Below are 20,819 nucleotides of genomic sequence, written 5' to 3'. Positions count from 1 at the left end.
ATATGGCTTTTGTAAAAAAAAAAAAATTAAAGAAAAGTGTCCTGTGCTGGAATCTCTTCCAGATCATCACAGCAAAGACACCTTTAATCTTCTGTCACTCTATTAGCTAATTGTTAAAACCCATCATTACTTGTTTTGAGCACTGGGTGGACCTGGAGTCCAATTTCTACCACATGATCATTCATATTGGCTTTAAAGACTACAGGTTTGCTTTGCTTAGCCATGATTTTTTTCCCCTCATTTGAAAGATGTATTTAATTAATCTCATCTAGATTAAATTGCATCAGCAATTCGTAAATCGATCACTAACTTTGTGTGTCTAGACATAGTTCTTAGTAGCTGACTGCAAATTGGTGATTTAAAAAATCTGATTGCACAGATAAATTTAAAAGAGATAGTTTGAATTATTTAAAGTAGGGCTGTAATGAGGTACTACCTGCAGACAAGCTGATTTTTCACATTTAAACCTGACCATCAGGCAGCTGTATAAGCCAAATATTGCTCTCTCCAAGACAACCGGACTCCTTACAGAAAAACTATATTTTACCTCGTAAAACACAGGATTTACAGGTTTACCACTGCCTCGTATGTTATTGTGCAAATCTGAACTAGTCTTTTAAAACACAGAGGTCACACAACTGCACAAACAAACTGATCAATTTTGCTGCTGACCTTGTCCACAGCAGAATATTACTTAGCTTCCTACGCCAGTAATACTGCTGCTTCCCCAAACTGGGGGCATGTTGACTTAATTTGGTAATTTAATCCAAAGTTATTGGCATGAAGTTAATTTCAAATATGTTATTTTTGCAAAATGGAATTTAAAGTCTTCACAGTTTTCACAGATCAAGGGTCAGGTTACATTTAATAAAATAAAAACACTGGTTTTATCTGTTGGTTCGGTTAGAGATACAACATTTTAACCTGGCAGTTACTAAGTGTTCAGGGTGTCAGAAGTAAGAGGAAACAAAACCAGCACTGTGTGCACGTTATTGATTGAAAAAAGAAAAAAAAATATCCTGGTACTGAAAGAGATATCGAGTGTCATTTTTTAACACTAGTATTAATATTTAACCCTGCTAGGTGTGAATATTTAGTAACAACTGATCGTAGGTTTGTGAGGTGCAATCTGCTCTAATTTAGTGATGTGTAAATCTCAATTTAGTAAACATTTACGCTACAACTAGGCTAAGTTTAAATTTATGACCAGCTGGTGGAAATTAAACATCAACATCTACTTTATACTGATGACACTACAACATATTTCAGCTGTGTTCTGAACAATGGAAAGAAAGACACTGCACTGCCTTCCAAACTGCACACGTTGTTCTACTACTTTATGTTATATATTTTAGTAGAATGTACATATTTTTATATACTGATTTTCAGTTTTTTTTTTAATTTCTCTGTGCTCTCTGTATTTTCTATTCTTGAATGGGAGCATCTGTAATGTGAGCAATCCCCCCTGAGATCACTTATTTCTGATTCTGATTCTGATGAGCCATTTATAACAGAGTGTCCCTAAATTCTGTGCAGCTGCATGCCAAAAACACTGAAATGTATGTAATTGGCCTCGGCAGTTGGAGTCTCCAGATGTCACAAAAACTTAGCTCATTATCTCTCCGCGACACTGATAATTGTGAAATTCTGCAATTATTTTTCATGATAATGTTGGATAAACACAACAAAAAGGTTGTGCAATTCTGCATCAAATATTAATTCAGTTCTCTCTGTACAAAATGCCGTCACCAGAGCTATAACTGCCTCTAAGATCTTCTCCTCTGTCACATATTTATCATATTCTTTCAAAGATGGACAACTGACAATCTGCATATTTACTCAACAAAAAAGGATTTCAACCAGTTGCTTCACATTTTGTCCACAGGTCGTGTTTTCTCTCACTCTCCACAGTAGGTGATGCTGATGCAGTGGAGTGTGAGCAGCAGAACAGCTACTCAAAATTGAATTTAGGTAGGGAAGCTGAGACAGAGGGCTCATTACACACAAACACAGACACACAACACTGTTAAGGCGATAAGCAAAGAGGACACATATTCCTCTTCTTACACTTTAATGCAGTTTCTCTTTTGCATTATGTCATGTAAATGTGTATATGCCAAGAAAGAAAGAATGACACATATTCCCAAATGATCTAAAGAAACAAAAGCAAAAAACCCAGAGAAATAAAGAGGCGAGGTGCCAAAAAAACAAGCCCACAAGCCATCATAAATAAAGCATGGAGGCATTACGAAGACGCAAGAGTGGGGGGAAAATAATGAGAAAAACAGCCAGGAGAGACTGGGAGGCTGGGCGGCATCATTTCTCTGAAACAGACTACTGATGTCATTTACCCTCTATCAATATTTCACAGCCCTAGATGGACAGAGAGGAAGGGATTGGAGGAGGGAGGTGGACAGATGACAGAGATACATAAACGGGAGGAAGAAAGGCTTTTGAAAGTCGTAAAGATGGGCGAAGAGTGTGAAGCAGAGCAGTGGAGATTAAACCAGATACAGAAACAAAGAGAGTGGATCTGAAAGAAAGGGAGGGCAGAAGTAATAGCTTGATTTCTCTTACGCCGCGGGGGTGTAACTCAGGAGTCTTATGGAAAAAAAACTGATAAATTTGTCCATATTACTGCTCGGGCCCACAGAGCCTCGACTGATTCATAGCAACGCTGTAATCAACCTCACACTCTGCCACGTGCACTTATACACTGTTGAATGTTAATAATAACTCCTGATGACAGGGGAAACAAGCCCACGGGCCTAGTGTAATGTACATGCACACACACACAAACACCAAGTGCTACAGGGGTTCATAACTAATTAGCTCACTGCAAGGCAATAATGACTAACATGCTTCTAGGCCCACTTAACACATCCAAAATTTCACAGCGCTAATAATGTACCATCTGTCTCAGCACTGACCATACAATATGCTCCTCATGGGTGCACTTAACAAATCACTGTACTTTATTAAATTACAACCGGCAGTGGCAGATAAGGTCCACTGGAAACTTCACTGGTGTCCACCCATTAATGCTAAACACTATAAAAATGTATAAGTAGGGCATAAACTTAAACACAGCCATAAAAAAAGGTGTATATTTAACGGGAAGTAACACACTTGACCCCTGAAGTTAGTCAGTAATACCTAAATTAGGGCTATAAAAAGCATGCAATAATTTGCTAATTCTTTTCAATCTGTATTCATTTGAAAACAGTACAATGAAAAGATATGTAATCTTCACACTGATAAACTTTATTGTTTTTTGTAAATATACACTCATTCTGAATTTGATCCCTGCAACATGTTTCAAAAAAAAATTTGTCTCTGCATCTACAAACTTAAGTTATGACTCTACAATGCAAATAGAAAGCAATACTGTATATCAACAACATCCAGAAAGTCTGCTTACTCCTCTGGGACTGAGCTCTTCTGAGATGGACTGATGCAGAGTGGAAAAGGCTGCTGTGATTCTGCCGAGTCCACATTTGTAATTGTTTTCAGAAATCATGGATGTTGAGTCTTCCAGGTCAAAGGGGAAAAGGATCATCCAGATTGTTACCAGAACTAACTTCAATGGGGGTGTGTTAGTCCTCATAGCATGGCTAAGTTACACATCTGTGAAGGCCCAATAAATGCTGACAGGTACATACAGGGTTTGGAGCAACATATGCAGAAATCCAGACAATTAATTTGTCAGGGACGTCTGTGCTACACATTTTTAAGCACAGAGACCCCAGATTGTTGAGCTACTGAGGACGTACATATAACAAACAAGAATGGGAAAGAACTGCACTTTTAAAACTTCAAAAACTATTAGGAAATCCACATTTCCTTTATTTGGTATATCCTCATTTATGTCTGTTCTTCCCTAAAATTAACTGACCAAATCCCCATGTCTTGGAGGATTACTCAAAGGTTACTTTAACATACATTAGTAAGTAATACTGTTGTCCCAAGAAGTCTGGATTGAGCCTGTTGAAAGACAGAATGATCCTTATGAAATGCTATGTATAGTATGAAACTGCATCTCTTTATCTCTCAGAGTTCTACTCTGGATGGCTCTCATTAATGACGTCCACTGAAGCCTAAATAATTTCTAACCTAGGAGAGGAGGGAGAAGTTACAGAAAACAACAAACATGAAATTCCTGTTAAAATAAAATCACAAATCAGACGCATACTCTCCGTTAAACTAGTAACTTGTGGTGCAGTCGTTACCTAACAGATAATGGACTGGTGGATTTGATGATTAAAGGGTCAATTATGTTCACTTTATGGACGAAAACAGACGTGTATGTTTCCTCACACTTCCATTTGTCCTTTACATTGGCATGGATGTCAAGCATTACATCCACTAGAGGGTGCTGCTCAGAGTCAAAAGTCTCCCCAAAGAAGAAAAAGAGGAGTCAAATGTGTCTGACAACAACAAACATGGTGACACTGGAGCAGGCTGTAATAATGTACCTCTTAAGAAAGAGGCTAAAGCAAAGGCAGCGTTGTAGACAATCGTGGTCAGCGTGGGCATTAAAAACATCACGACATGTGGACAGAGAAGTCTTTTCACAAATTAACTGACGATGAACTTCATTTCCAATACCCCCCATAACTACCAGTGCTGCTGTTGCCTTTTTGTCCACATACAATATAGATGAAATGCGGGGATGAAGGTACTGTCCATATCCGTATCTAACACTTACCACAAATGAGCCTTAAAAGCTCAAACAACCTCCATAAATGTTACAAATCACATGAGGTCCCCATATAAAAAATATAGTCCTCTGTGAAAAGGGCTTAATTTTGCTGCAGGGTGCGAGAAACCCCCACAGGACTCTTGGGAGTCCCTGAACCCCAGCTGTATGGTGCGTACTTATAAACTAATAGGCTTAATAAAACACGTCCCCTGGCCAGGAGTAATGCAGCACGCTGTGGTGAATCATTAGACTGATGCTTTATCCATTTTGAATTTCACTCAGATGAAACCTGTGGTATAGCAGTTATGGCTTTTTAAAGTTTTTGAAGTTCTCTGACCTTTAATGTAGCACCCCATCAGGACAATCAATGAGACTGTTAACTGACAAAGTGCAAACGTTCTGTGTTCTCGCTCAGACGTTGCCTCAAAAACAGGCAGACCATGTAATGAGCAGTACTCCCGCTGTAAATGTGTGAAACTAGTACATTTTCTTTTGATTAACCTTTTTCATTACTACCGCTGAAGAAATGTGTTTCGTCATTCACCTCAAAGTAAAGTTTCTCCAGTTTGATACAGTCTCCGCGGTCTTTTGCTGTCACACAACTCACTACAAGCACTGTGTTGTCACGGTGTGAAATATACGCCTAAGGGTTCACATTTTACGCCACCAAATGAAAAAACACTCCCAGCGCGACTCCCCTGTCACTAATTTTGTACTTTTTGTTGAGTTCCTCAAGGCAAGTCTGACTTCTGCGGTGTAATTGCACAGCATAAATTGTGTTAAGGAACCAAATTGCTGAATTTTGGGACCATTTTTGTGGTATTTCATAGCAGAGACTGGTCATTTCAGGAAAGCAACAGAAAAATAATGGTGCTGGGGTTGAGAGCCTTTTGAGATCCATTGGACGGGTTTGAGCAGTGAGTGATTTGAGAACACAATCTTGTCAGTGGTTTTCAGTACTTATCAACAAAATTAAGACTTCACAGTGTAATTTATCAGTTGTATACCACGGGTTTACACATGGGCCTTGGAGCAATAGATGAGGAATGATCTAGCACCACTCTGTGCTTGTGAAAGATTGAAAATGTGTGCAGACTTCAATAATGTCACTGACATGTGAAACTAACGGAGCTCCTTAAGTTCCTCGAGTGTAAATCATTAATAGTGCTAATAGAGTTACACTGACACAATAATGGCCGAGAATCACAAAGAAGAATAGGATGTTCTTGTATCAAATTTATATTCAAGTGATGTGTTACACAAACAAACATTTGCTTTAATGTCTGTGGTTAACATGCAGACTTAACAACTTAGCTTTGTTAGAAAAATCAATGAAAGTTGCCCATCACACTGGCAGTAGCTTTATGAGATCACCATCTTTGAATAGTAAAATTTTGTTCCCTTGGAAACCACTATGAAGGTTTTGACAGTCAGTCAAATTCTCAACCTGAAAAGGTTGTGAGTGTGATCGGTACAAAACTTGTGAGACTTTTGCACATCATTTCCCTTCTCAACACGACCAAGAGAAGTGTGCAGCTTCAAAAACAGAAAATCAATTTGTGGTGGCCCAAATAAATAAATATATTATAAATAAACACTGACATTCAAGCCATATTTTTTGTTCTTGATTCTGGAATCCTGTGACGCAGGTATGAACAGAGTTGTCTTGTTTTTTAGCTCGTTAGCTTGGCTTGCAAGCAAACTAATGAGCGATCTGATAGCAAATGCTTGTGCATTACTGACGTGCTCCCACTGCGAGCAAAGGCTTCCTTACAAATCTTGCAGGTATTCATTTTCTTTGCCACAATGAGATTAAAACAGTATAAAAAACAGTATAAAAGATTTTTGAGACAAAGATCCACTGTGTGCGTTAGTAAGCAAGTTTTATATCTGCCATTGTGTCTGAACACTGGATTGAAACAGAAGTGAAATGTGCAGAAGAAATATGGATAACATGCTCACCCCAGAGAAACTCTTTAAGCTGGGTGGTGGCTCCTAGTGAATGGGATGACATTATATGTGATGAGTGAAAAACAATCTCGTGATGATTTGTAAACTAAGACAGATTATGAATAAATCATTAATGCTGATAAACGGAGAGAGATCAAACGTGTGAATGTATTCTGTCTGAATGCATGATCATCTAATGTTTAATGGAGTTTGATTTTCACAAATCAATGTTGTCTGTTAATTTGCCATGCAACACTGGATGTTCTCGTATCGTGGAAACATTTTTCTCAATTCACAATCAGACACTTGTTTCATTGATTGACATGCATCGCTGCTGGAGTGTACGTGCTCCCTGGTAATTGGACAGCAGGCTACATCCCAGTTTGTGGTGATGTTTTCCAATACCTCCCAGGACTTCTCATGCATCATCATTTCATCCGAGCTGTTTCTGGAACGCTGTCATTCAAATACCCGCCTGCTCCTAATGAAGAGATATGATGCTCCCATCCGGATATTTAACGCTGCATGCACAGAGGAACGAGGCCGCCCTACCCTTCCCCCCCACCCTACTGCACATCTAAAACATGGAATTCCACAGTTTCTGTCATCAGTTACAACAAATGCGATGGGATTTCTGGGTCACTCCAGGAACAAGGTGAGACCTGCCCTGTGAGGCTGTCACTGATTGGACACCTCGGGTGACACAGCTGATGATGGACAGCACAGCATGCTTGGTTGAACAGCCTCATCCTTGTAGACCACTTGATCACAACTCAACCACATCTTGATTTTAAAATGACAGTAATTTGAACAGAATTTACCAGGTAGAAACTGCATTCTATCCATCCTCACGTTTAAGAAGCTAAATTTAAATTAAATTTAAAATTTAAATTTAAAGTTAAAAATAGTAAAGTCCTGTGTTGCAAAATGGACACATCAAGACTTTTGGGTCATGATGATAAATTCTTACTTTAAAACAATGGAGAAATGCATGCATGCATTAAATTGCATGGCTCATTGAGCAGAAGGACCCAGTTTCCTTAATAAATATAGCATGCACTTAGGAATTAATTGCTTCAATTTACAGCAGTTACCATCAACAGTGTCTGGGCATCCAGATGAAAAGTGCCAAACTGTCCCTTTAAAAGTAAATTAGCCTCTAGATAATGATACTAAAAAAGTCATTATGAAAATACCGTTTTAGGTATGTTACAGCCTCACATTTGGTTATTTTGAGTATGTGTCAGACATTTTTACGTTTGGAGGTAATTTGAGACGACATCATTGAAGCTGTTAGTGCTGTGCATTACTTTCTCTTATGACTGGAAGAAGCATAATTTGGGAATTTTTAAGTTCTACACATAATGGCTCTAAAGACCCAATTATAAAAGCACATGGTGCACTGTTTATTGCCAATTAGCAGTAGTGGTATTTCAGTTGTCGAGTGTTCTCTATAACCTCATCTGACCATTAGACCAATGAAAACAGGTTAAGCTGAATGGATCCTAGCTTTAGCCGATCATGTAAGCAACTAGAGGCAGTGATAGGTCAGAGGGCGGGGTTACAGGTTGTACAAGGAGGAGGGTGTTCAACACTTTTTGGCACGATGACACAGATGGGCTTTGGCTAAGCCTGGCCCAGATCACAGTCCATCGGCATTTGGGATTAGCCCTAGAATGGAATGACGGGGTGACAATCGGTTGATTGGCTGATGAACCTGTTGCCGGGTGGATTCCAGGCATTTGGGAAGCCCTGATCGGTGGCTCTTACCACGACGGATATCCGGACCCGTTTGGACGGCCTCCTGAGCTCAGGAGACGTGGGGCTCTCCACGTTGTTGTTTTTCTTCCGGACGACCAGAGACAAGCACACAACGTTAACAACAACCTAAATGTCACTTTGACTTTGCAAGAGAAAAAAAACTTCCTTGCAACACCACTTTGATGTGAACAAAATTCACTGCAAGGCTGGAAAAAAAATTAAGCGAAAACTTATTTATGTGAAAAAAAAAACACCAGCAGGGTGGTGCAGGAGTGGAGATTTTTCTTTAAAGCTCTGCAGGATGCAAGGCTGAGACAAAGTGAAAAAGGTTTTATATTGAGGCTGCTTGAGATACCGTGTGTGTGTGTGTGTGTGTGAGTGTGTGTGTGTGTGTGTGTGTGTGTGTGTGTGTGTGTGTGTGTTTGTCTGTTTGTGTGGGAGGTACTGTACTGTAGAGCGTGAAGGACTGTATGTGAGAGATAGCATAGGACTGTGTGGGTGTACAGAATGTGTGAATGACAGGATGTGAGCCACTGTGTGTGTGTGTGTGTGTGTGTGTGTGTGTGTGTGTGTGTGTGTGTGTGTGTGTGTCTCTGTGTGTCTGTGCGTTCGTGTGATGGTGGTGGTGTTGTTGGATGTATTCAAGGACACGGCTGTCTCACCTCCAGGCCTTCTGTGTCTGGACTGGCGCAGAACAGGTTCTTTAAAGCAATGCCCGAATTATCATGTGGACCTGAAAGAGACGGAGAGAGGGTCAGAAACCGTGAAACCGTCAGACACTCCTGAGCCCCGTTCACACCTGGTATTAACATGTGTCCCGGGTAATTCGATTACAAGTGGACAGCTATAAATATAGGTATGAATGCCTAGAGCACCTAACTGACATCCTGCTGTGAACGCTGTAAATGACAAATTCTTAATATTTGGGCCTTCTTGTTATTTCAGATAGAGGAGTTTAGTGTGGCGCTGAAGCCAAAAAAGTAATGGCTAAATGGGCAGTAATGGACATTCAACTGACAAACTGGCCCTAGTGTTGATTTGCATACAGAGCATGAAAGTGACATCTGATTACAAGTGGTCACTAGAGACACATCTGGAGATGCATTGCAATGCCAGGTGTAAACTCACGCACTTGCGATCAGATCACCCAGGAGGCATGTTGACACGAGGTCTGAACAGGGCCTCGGCCTCCATCTGTTAGATACTCTAATTATGTGCTTTCTGTTTGCAGACTTTATCTTACTGGCCTCATCTGAAGAAACACTGCAACAACTGCTGCACCATCTGCAAAAATTCTCTCACACTTTCGCCATGAAGATAAATTTAGAGAAGATCAAGATAGGCTTGATAGTGACTGGCCATGTAATAGTGAAGGAAATGTCAACCCCTGGACATCTGTAAACCTGAATCATATCGAGGGCCTGAATAGACAGATTATCTGGACACTGAGCAACAAGAAACTGAAAAAAGAACATAAACTTAAGGCAGACTGAATGACCATAGTCTGGCCATTGAGACTGGTGGAAACAAACATAACAAACCAGAGAAAACAGACTGTCTGTTCTGCCAACAAGCACAGGCAGACAGGTCAACACCTCCTGCTGCACTGCAGCCTGATCAAAGACCCAAGAATCAAGTTCTTCACCAAAAGAAAACTCACATACCGAACGTTAGACACACTGTCAGAAACAAAATTCAGTATTTACTTGGAAAAAAGTGACATTGCTATACAGCAAAGCATGTCAGTCACAGCCAGCAGGAAAACAGTGGAACAACACATGGAACTGTATGGAGCTCTACTCACTACTCTCTTCTGACTTCGCTGATCCCTTAACTTTTAATCTAACATCACGAAGGTTGACATTGTTGCTTTTTAGTGAAATAGCTCAACAATTTAAGGATGGATTGCCATGAAATTCATGCATTATATTTTAGCCCTAGCAAGTGTCTGTCAGGTTAGGAATGACAACTTGTAGAAAGGTAATGGCTGCATGTCAACTAATGGCAACAAGTGAGTGTCACAAGAAATGGCTATCTATCATAAATTAATATAACATAAAACATAAAAGTTTAATGTGGAAGGTAAAGGAAAACCCACAGTGGAACAAACACTGTATGATTGAGGAGAAATGGAGGCTTCAAAAAAAATGATCAGCAGTTATTTTGTTGAACTTCAGGGGACAGAAAAAGCGATCTACCATGTTTGCAAACAGGTGAATTCAGTGCTCAAGGAATTTTTAATATTGAGCGCCATTATGACACCAAACACAAATCCTATGACAAGTCGCTGCTCTCAATCATATGATGGCTCCATAAATTGACACTTAGTCATTATAACTTTGTGAACCCCTGGTTTAGCACCATTATATTATTAGTTGTTATTAGTTATTACTGTCTTACAGATAATTACAATAAGTCTGGATTTTTGGATTTGACATTTGTGTAGTGTGTACTATGTTAAGAAAACATAAATTGAGCAAAGAGATTTTTGTTTGTTTTCAAGTAATCAGTCATAAAGTCAAAGTTTTTTTTCACTTTCTAAGACAGACAGAGAGAGAAAGAGAGACTAAGATTATTAGCAAATTTAGAGACAGAGAGGCCATTACAGATGTCCCTTCTGGATCTATTAAAGCTCCTCTTCCTTTCCTTTTTGATTGCCTCGTCTGTCCAGCGTTTGGAAACGGTGTGTGTTTGTGTCGTGGAGGTGGGGGGTTAGGTGTGTGTTTCTTACTGGTGGGGAGCTCAGTGGGTCGCTCCACCACAGAGGGTCTCTTCAGTGCAGGTTTGAGGGGCTTCTGAGCAACTGGACGAACAGGACTGAAGGTTGATTCCTCAGTAGAGATCTGCACACACACACACACACACACACACACACACACACACACACACACACACACACACATGCACAGACAGATAAGAAGCAGCACTCAAAACTGGCAAACCCCAATCCTGCTTAAGAGCTCAACCCCTCTTCCTCTTTCTGCGGACTCATTAGACAAATGGATGTACTTCTTCGGAGCAATGAGATGGAGGCAAATCAAAAGGAGGAAACAGTGGAAAAGAAACCCCAAAAGAAAAGAAGCCAGCGGGAGATGAGAGCCAAAAGATGTGCTCTCATGTTGGCCTTGATATAAAATTTCATGACTTCAAATGACTTTCCATGCTGGCATTTCCCTGACCTAAAAAATAGTTTTGCTGGGTTATGTTAATGTGTTTCTGAAGTGGGGGAACATTCTGGTTTCAACCAGAAGATGATTCACAGATCAAATGTTCGAGTGGAACTAGTTAGAATATATTCAGCTGTAATTTTGTGAAGCTGCCCATTTGTAAGTTCATTAATATTCCTGATACACTGGGCTGATATTGTCTCTTAATTAAATATTGGACATCAGCCAGCTGGATTTTCTTTTCCCATGTTAAATTCAGGCAGTCTTCAGTTTTGTCTTTTGTACAGTATAATCCCTTAATTAAAGAAGAACAAGCGTTTTTTGAACGGTGGTGGTTGAGTCTACATTGTTATAAATGCTGTTTCAGAGGATTTTCCATCACAATAAAAACAATCCCTGTCATCAAAAATAGTAATCAGTTATCAGGTGGCTTACTACAAAGATATCTATGAATCTTTAGTCTACCTATATTGTAGAGCATAAATCACAATTCATTGATAAGGCTTGCATGCCCATATGAAATCATTTAAAATCACTGACGAAGACAGCAGGGGAAGGAATGGAGAAAGTGGGGAAAGAAGAGAGGAGGAATGACCTCTGACCTGGAAGCGGACCTCCTGACTGACCCGCTGGTTGCCGTCTTCGCTGCCAGTGTTCGATACAACTGACAGCCGTTTCTTCTCTGCAACAGCTCGTTCCCTGATGTACTCCAGCCGCCTGGGGCGACCGAGTTGCTGGGAGAGCAGCGACTGGAGCTGCGCACGTTCGATGGAGCCAAGCAGGATCATGGACTCTGGGAGAGGAGACAGACAGAGAAACATGGTGAGGAGTGGAGGAGTGGAAGGGGTGGAGAGCAGTTTTGTGAAAGACAGGAAATGCAGTGTTTCTCAGGGATCAGTACTCGGTTCCCTCTGGTTTTGTGTTAACTTGCTGTCCTTGGGTCACGCTTTCAAAAAACACAACACAACGTATAATTTCTATGCTGGTGACACACAAATCTAGCTTCCTGTAACAGTAAATGATTCTTCACAGCTAGTTAAAGGTCTCATATAATCCAGAATATGCTCACTTTTTCATGGGTTTAAACAAAAATAAGTGTCTCTAAAGACCCCCAAAATATGAAAAAAAGACCATCCTCTCTCTTTTTTGCCTGCTTCCTCTTTCAGAAAATGTGTGTTCCAAAACAATGGTCAGATTTGCCTCCTCTTATGATGTCACAAAGAGCTTTGCACCACCTCTAGACAGGTGACTGGGCTGTTGAAGAGCAAGGACAGGAGATAAAACAAAGTGTTCCAGACAGAAAGGGAATAGATGTGCTGCAGCAATGACTGTATGAGAAAAATAATGTTTTTTGTACATCAAAGCCTGTAAACCTATTCTATTTGAACCCCCAAATAAAAGCATGAACCCACAAAGTATAAACCTGAAAATGAGCATAATATATTATAATCATGCTTGTCGTAAGACCATCACTGGATGGGCAATAATTTCTTGCATTTGAATACAGACAAGGCTGAAATGTTGCTTGCTGATCCAGCTAGATTCGCTTTTTACAGATCTCTCCATTAACTTTGATTAATGCACACTTTCTTAGGCCCATGCAGTTAAGAATAGTGGGAACAGTGTTTGATCCCTCTCTTTCATTTGAGCCACACAATCAATAAATAACACAAACTGCCTTCTTCCACCTTCAAAAAAAGACAAAATATGCCCAATATATCACAATTAGACACTGCAATCCTTGTATACGCCTTCATAACATCTAGACTAGACTGCTTTTCTCTGACCTGAGTGAGACAGCAACTAATGGTTTGGTCTAGAATGCAGTTGTCGTGTCCTCGCAAGAGCGAAGAAGCTGGATCATATAACTCTGGTACTGATTCCTCTACACTGGCTGCTGGTTCGCGCAAGAGCTGGTTACAAAAACCTCGTCCTTGGCTATACAGCTTTAAGTGGACTAGATCCCTCATATAACTCCAGTCTTTTTTCTACATATATGCCATCATGTCCTTTATGTTCCCTTGATGCCCATTACTAAACTATTCCTCCATTTAATAAGAACTCTTGGAGGTCGAGCCTCTAATGCTTTTTTCTCCTTAATACGTAACTACCCAAACCATTATGGTTATATAATCTCATTTTTACAGTAATTAACCTAAACCTTGTCGTCATAACATTATTACCCGTGTATGTGTAATATGAAATATTGTGTGCTTTCTTTTCTGGTTTTGATTTATACTGACTTGTAAAGTGCACAGAGCCTCTGTGGGTGATGTGCATCTAATCTAAGTGAAAAAGAACACAGAGGAAGTGAGACGAAGGTAGGAGTAATATAAGGAAATAGAGAATGACATGGAAGATGAGAAGAGACAGTAAAACTTGTTTGGGGAGGGAAGAGTGAGCAGACTGCAGGAGATTCCAAACACATGTTGCAGCACTGCAGAGAGCTCGGCTGAGTTACATAACAAGAGCCCAGAATGCAGTGAATGTGTATTAACTACTGTGTGTGTGTGTGTGTGTGTGTGTGGGTGTGTGTGTGTGTGTAGGTGGGTGGCAGCCTGCTTGCTTTAAACAGTAAACAGTACGTGCTGATTATGTATTTGGTTAAATGCCGCAGCTAATTGTTCCTGCACGATTGCATAATTGAGACAGTGTTGGAATACCAAATTTGCACTTCAGTGAGGTGGCAAGTGCACCTCCATCAGCAAGCTGCGCCCTGGCAAGTTTGTCAATCAATCAATCACCTTAATGAGCACGCCACCAAGGTCGCATGGAATTTGTTTTCGGGACAGACTGGAAGGAACGCTCAGTCTAACAGCATCAGCAACATCGAACACAGACATCAATATCACATTGGACACAGTGATCAGCACAACACACTATATTCACACGCATGATGTAAAAAAACAGATTTTTTATACGTTACTTCTTGTTGTTTTCACACTGTTTGGGTGGCAACTTAGACTTAACATTATTATTTACTTCTTCCTGTTGTAACACCTTAAAACTATGGCTTAGGGAGTATCAAAGTTCTTCTTTCGATTATTGTAACGTCCTTCAAATATCTGATGAAAACTGATGACTGGTCCAAAAATGATAAGCTTCATGAAACAGCAGGGGAGTAAGTTTCCCATCATTGATTTAGGATTTCCAATACGTAGATTTAATCAAACAAGGTGACAAGAGTCAGCACTATTTGGTTTTCCATGAATCCTTTACATTAATGGGATAGCTCAGATTATTTACAGTGGGGTTGTATGAATTACCCCTTGATAGTCAGTTTGTTACAGTAGATGCCAGGGTGACACTCTTGAGAAGCTGAGAGGAGCTAAGTGATGTATTGCTGTGGACAGAGTCAGTGTCCTTGTCCTTACCTTCCTTTTCTGTGAGAAATGATCCCACTGAATGGACAAGAGATAAATACTTTGATATTTAGAACCACTTGATTGAATCACCAGGTAAGATCATCATACAACCCAACAAAGATCAAAACTAGGCCTTTCATCACTTGATTAGCCTCAACTTTTAGAGTTTTATGGACAAATTAGCAACTGTATTTTAAGCATAACATTACTGCTGATGCCTCATGTCTGTATCCACTTTTGTCTTCATAAAAGTTCATTTTTTTGGTTTAGAAGCTCATAAAGACTCTGGGCTCTGCACCCCGTTAGCAGTGCATCTAGCCACACAGCAGATTTTTGACATTTTTCTGTTACTTGCTAGCAGACAGAAAGTGACAAGAGGCACCTTCACGCAATACAAAGTCAGTGGAGAGCCATGAATTGTTTTCCCCTTCGGTGAGGGCGGGGCTTAAATGCTCTCTGTCTCTATGTACATGCTGTTTTTGGTTATGTCTGTATGCACTCATTGGCTTTAACGTCAGACCCTGCACACAGCAGTTCATGTGTATGATTGTGCAGAACTGCACAGCTGGATCAATACTGTTTTTGGTGGGTCATTGTATAGGAAGGTTGGAGCAGTGCTGAGTCAGCATTAAACATCAGTCATGTTGGAAATGAGTGTGTATGTACTATATATATTAGATGATATCTATGAGTATTACAGTATGCACTCTTTCATTTTGAAAGTTGTCATAAATAATTAGCAATACTTCTCCCTCTCTACAGAGATGTATGTATGTACGTATGTATGTATGTGCCTCACCAGCTGATTCCACTAGTGCCAGAGTCTTGAGGTGGCCCGTCAGCAGGACATTATGCAGGTCTCTGTAGCAGCAGTTGAGTGTGATATACCTCACGTCCCGCACCATGATGTCCTCCACACGAATATTATACTTCCTGAGAGGAGAAAAGGGCAAAGACATGAAAGAAAATGTGATGATGAGAGAAATTTCAAGGGGGAAGCTTAGAAAAAAAGTGAGAGGAAGAAGTCCCCTGAATAATCTGACCATAAACGCTGCATACTTTTTCTTTTGACTATAATGTTTAGATACTTCTTTTGATACAATATAATGTCACTAAAGTCACTGAATTGGAATTTCAGCTTGTTCAATGCAGTTTTAATAAAATGTTGCTCAGCACAGATCTATGACCACTCTCCTTCATTGCCGACACTGACAGCACATCCTACCTCCAGCTGACCGGTCAATCCAATAACACGCTACACTGTCGACATGTCACGTGGATGTTAGCGGCAGTGACGACATGGCCATGTGTACAGTGGGGGGAAGTGGGTGACATTGTGTGAGCAGATCTTGCCTCAGCAGAATCGTACGCCCCGGTACACCAGTCATAAACACTCAGCTTTCTCTTCCTGCCTGAGCTTGCCAAAACCTGGAAAACACGACAGCAGCCGCTCGATGGTTTCTGCTGCCAAGGCCCGTAGCCGTGCCAGGACACAGGCTCCGGCCAAGCCTCCACTCCTTGTTGTGGTGACAACTCAATACACTGACCTCTCTTGAAATACAAAGTTAATTTGATGAGCATCCTCCCCCATCTCCATTTCAATACGACAGAGTACAAAGTTGGTCAAGGATCCCCATTAAGAAAAAGGCCTGTATACAGACAGCACCAGGAAATGGCAACAATACAATCCTGTGCTACAACAAAGCCTTTCGGAAAGGTTCTCTATAGGTCCTTCTGTGAAGCTTAAAGTCAATCTCACTACACGCTCCTCCACCACCCTCCCAGTGGACATGTCTCACTTGAAAAGCATTCATGATGATGTACTTGAGAGCTTGAATAAGAACTTGAAATCGTGTACCCATAATATGCATCCTTAGCACTGACACTTAGCCAATCGCTAGTCATGTAGTTATTCTTGATGTGCATGCTTATCAGATTGTTGGTCTCAGTTACTAAAATTGTCACACAGCCCCCTGATTTCAATAGCAATGCATGACTTTGGATTTTTGCTGATAGTCAATATGTCAATTGATGCTGATAAATGCATTTATTTTCTTCTATCTTTTGGCAAAGCAGATGTCTCTCCTGTAGTGGAATTAGCATATTATTATTCCTACTCTTATTGTGATGGCCCACTGGCCGTGGATGGATTATGAGATGGGCTCCTGGGCACAGACATAGAAAAGGTCCCCCACGCCTCCAACAGGACTAAGACGCTTCTTCTTTCAGCTGTTCACTGTTAGGGGTCACCACAGGGGATCGTCTGCTTGCTGGCAAGCCCAGCCTCACCCAACCTGGCACTGAGATCTCCAACAAGACCAACACTAAGACTAAAGACTAAAAATTTGTTATCATCTTGAATCTGTTGTAATTTTATGTCTCTTTATAGTCATTTTGTATCTCTTTGCGCTTGTTTTGTGTGTCTCTGTGGTCTTTTTTTTTGTCTTTTTATAGTCATTTTGTGTCTCTCTTGGTCATTTTACATCTCTTGGTAGTTATTTTGTGTCGCTATAGTTCCTTGGCATCACTTTGTGGTCATTTTATTGACTTTCAAGGAATGTCAACTGTCACTTCTAAATGAGATTCTGGCCCATGGACCCCATGACCACTTGGGGCCCCTGTGCCTGTGCTGGGTAGGCCAATCAATCCATGCCACCGGCAGATGCAGACCTAAAATACAATACTTTTCTAAATAAACACATTCACTGAAACAAAGAAGAAAACTGCTCCTCATGTTTTTTTTATCTGGTGCCTGTTTCTCTTTGTTTTTCACACAATGTCACTTTGTTTGTAGAATATAGATCTCTTTTCTTTCCAGCATGCTACGTAAAGGACACACTACATCCTGCAATGTCATTTGATGTTAGTCGTGAGGTGCAGATTTGTCGAACATGAACGTTATACCTAAGGATGCTGAGTTGGCTATCCATAGTCATACAAACTGTTCGGTTTATTGGTCTAGGTTTTGAGTTATTTGCCTCGACCTCAATTCAGCTGAGGTGACTGGGGTTTTGTTTGTGGTGCTTGTGGCACTAAAAAAAAATGACATCACAGTCAACAGCTTTCATTTCTCTGACAGAGGAAACTCCCTGTGAACAGTCTTTAGTGAGACCTGTGGATTTTTCAGAGTAACACGTACACACTTTCTGCAGCTGTAAGAAATCTCAGAGGATATGTCAAAACTTTGGGAAACAAAACCAAAACTATCTACATGGACAGTTACCACAACAAATAGGAGAGAAAAAAATATATATACACATGTATATACACACATATATATAATTATAGTTATAGTTATTTTAATGTGGTAACTTGGAAAAGACTTTATTTTGAATTTGGTCTCAATCTTTGGTACCAAATGCTCACTGATCAGCTGTCAGTCAAACAGTTTTTTTTTCTTAGATATTCTGCTATTAAAGATTCAACGTTTGTAGCTGCTGCTTTTCTTCTTTTTAGTCATTACTAGTGCAGTGCCTGTTTTGGCCCCCTGAAGTTGGCTGCAGTGTTTGAGAACCACTCACCTGATTGACTTCACACTCGACGCTGTGTGAAGTTGATCAGACGAACAAATGCGAATGGACAGACAGACATTTCATCATTTATAGTTAGATGATGCTGCCACAGCAGCATCTATCGATCAAATTTTTTTGAGACAAGCCCTGCCAGAACAACTTTAAACTTTAAAGGCCAGCTATAGAAAATGGCTTGGTCCACAGATCTTCTGTACCTGATTTTGTTTTTTGAGACTTGTGGTTCAAATGTTACAGCCCATACTGTAAAATTTGTTGTTATAGTTCAAACATCTGGTCAAACTGCACAAACTCGACACCACACTCCCGTCGGTTCCAAGCACTACAACCGCCAAGTGAAGCAGATGAGATGAATGGTTCTAAAGATTTGTGAACAATATACAAACAGACAGAGGTTCCTTCCTTTATAGTTACATGACTGGCATTGCTCAAACTAACTACTGTTCTTTTTCTTCCCAAGTGAAAAATAAATGACTTCCTGGGTATCAGAAGATATTTTCCTCCATGATGCCTACTGTTATCAAAAAGATTTCAAGAAACTGATAAAGATTGAATTACTACTTTTTCTAAATATCAGTCTGTGATAGAAAGTACATAAATATGTATATGTGAAAAGAACCTTTAGAAAAAAATCACCCTTGAAGAAAGCTCCCTTATTCTGATGCATTGGCAGCCTCTTTTAATTTGCTAGTGGATCTGAGAGAATAACGTAATGCATTGCCTCTGAACTGGCCACAACCGCTGCCAAGACTAATTTCCCCCGGGATATCAAAGGCAGTTGATGAAATCTGATTGGTTTCCTCTTAATTGAACCTTTCTCCCCCCAAGGCTCGGCAATACATCTGATCAGTTTGAGCTATCTTGCTTTAAGCCTGAGCTTATAGATTTGAACCAAGATAAACAGACTTATAGAGTTATAAATCCAGGCTCAAAGATCATCCGTACTGTCTAGAGTGGAGCGGAGAGGCTCGGGGCGTTGGTGTGTGTGCGTGTGTTTGTAGGGAAAGACGGTGCGGAAGCCAGTAAAAGGACGCTTGTAATGATCTGGAGAAAATATGATCATTACCTTCGGCTTCACTCCCCGTCAGACGGACAGAGACAACAGTGGACCGGGAACAATTCAGCAAACTATAATTGGCCATTATAAAAAGCTAAGAAACACAAAAGTGACAGAAAACAAATAGTGCACACACACACACACACACAGACAGAGTGATGTTATATAATTGTTCCCACACTTGTTTTTAAGCGCCACTCGCCACGCTGAAGATGGATCCGTCAAGAGAGAAGACGAGAGAGATCTGAATGAGAGAAGGCGAGAGAAGAGGTGGAAAAGGGTTTATGTGTGCTACTGGATCTGATTAGACAGAAAGGGTGGGTAACAGCCAGCCAGTAGTGGAAATATATATGTGATCTGTGTGTGCGCGCTCATATCTGCAAATGGTACACACAAATACAAGATAAGAAATCCAATTCTCTCCATGTCTGTGTGGGTGTGTGAGCGAATGTACATGCCATCGTGTGTGTATTGCACAGCAGGTGTTACACAAGTGTTCAGTGTGTGTGTGTGTGTGTGTGTGTGTGTGTGTGTGTGTGTGTGTGTGTGTGTGTGTGTGTGGGTGGGTGGACGTTTGCGTGGGTGTGAGATGGATAATTTCCAGTTTGAGTGAAAAACACATTCAGCTTGGAGGGGGCCACGCAACCTACAATGCCTCACCCCCCCCCCACCTCCTCTGCTCTCATATGCTGCAGTAATATAACACACACTCACACAGATGGCAAAAGTATGCACATGTTTTTACTCAAGTAGAAGTACAAATACTTGCATAAAAAAACTGTACTGATTCAACTTCTTGATTCACTGCTTAAGGATGTTTCTGGTGGCTGTTTCTGTGCAAAGCTAGCTGGATCTCATCTTTTCTCCCAATCAAGTCTCCATCTCTGTCTGTTTCTTTGTGTGACATCTTTTACATTTTTATGTTGTAAATTTGTCTTAATTCTTTCTCTGCCTTAACTTCTGTTACATTTTTTACATTGTTTTTCATCTTGTTACATCTTTTAAGTTGTTTTTTGTCTTGTTAAGTCTTATAAAACATTTTTGTCTTTCTGTCTTGTTATATCTTGCCGTCATCTATTATGTCTTAAAAGTTATTTTCTTCTTGTTGTGTCTATTGTGTGTGATATGCACTGATGAAAACCCAAAAGAATCGTATTTTCTATGTTATTGTTCTGTCCTTTTAAGTTGAAATCAGTCTAGACGCTGGGAGGTGGTGAGCAATGACACAAAATAAAAATAGAAATAATTCCCCTCAAATGTATTAAAACTGATGTAACAATCATGTTT

At 40.3% G+C, this 20,819-nt stretch overlaps 1 protein-coding gene across 2 annotated transcripts in view; it reads right to left on the bottom strand.

Annotated features, from left to right (window-relative positions):
* LOC146328148 (chloride channel protein 2-like) overlaps positions 1 to 20,819 on the bottom strand; it is a 199,286-nt gene that overhangs the window by 18,483 nt on the left and 159,984 nt on the right. Inside the window, exons 16-21 of one of the 2 annotated variants that reach the window (XM_084717003.1) lie at positions 15,745 to 15,878; positions 12,183 to 12,373; positions 11,145 to 11,256; positions 9,076 to 9,146; positions 8,423 to 8,497; positions 6,665 to 6,697 (exon numbers count right to left, since the gene is read on the bottom strand). In XM_084717003.1, the coding sequence (XP_084573129.1) occupies positions 6,665 to 6,697; positions 8,423 to 8,497; positions 9,076 to 9,146; positions 11,145 to 11,256; positions 12,183 to 12,373; positions 15,745 to 15,878 (616 nt within the window). The remainder of the gene's footprint in view (positions 1 to 6,664; positions 6,698 to 8,422; positions 8,498 to 9,075; positions 9,147 to 11,144; positions 11,257 to 12,182; positions 12,374 to 15,744; positions 15,879 to 20,819) is intronic. The other variant, XM_084717004.1, reaches the window with a different exon arrangement.

The sequence above is a fragment of the Lutjanus erythropterus genome, chromosome 4, assembly GCF_056507025.1.
Source record: "Lutjanus erythropterus isolate fLutEry1 chromosome 4, fLutEry1.hap2, whole genome shotgun sequence".
NCBI lineage: Eukaryota > Metazoa > Chordata > Actinopteri > Lutjaniformes > Lutjanidae > Lutjanus > Lutjanus erythropterus.
The sequence above is the reverse complement of the archived record's forward strand: the minus strand, read 5'-3'. Positions and strand labels throughout refer to the sequence as shown.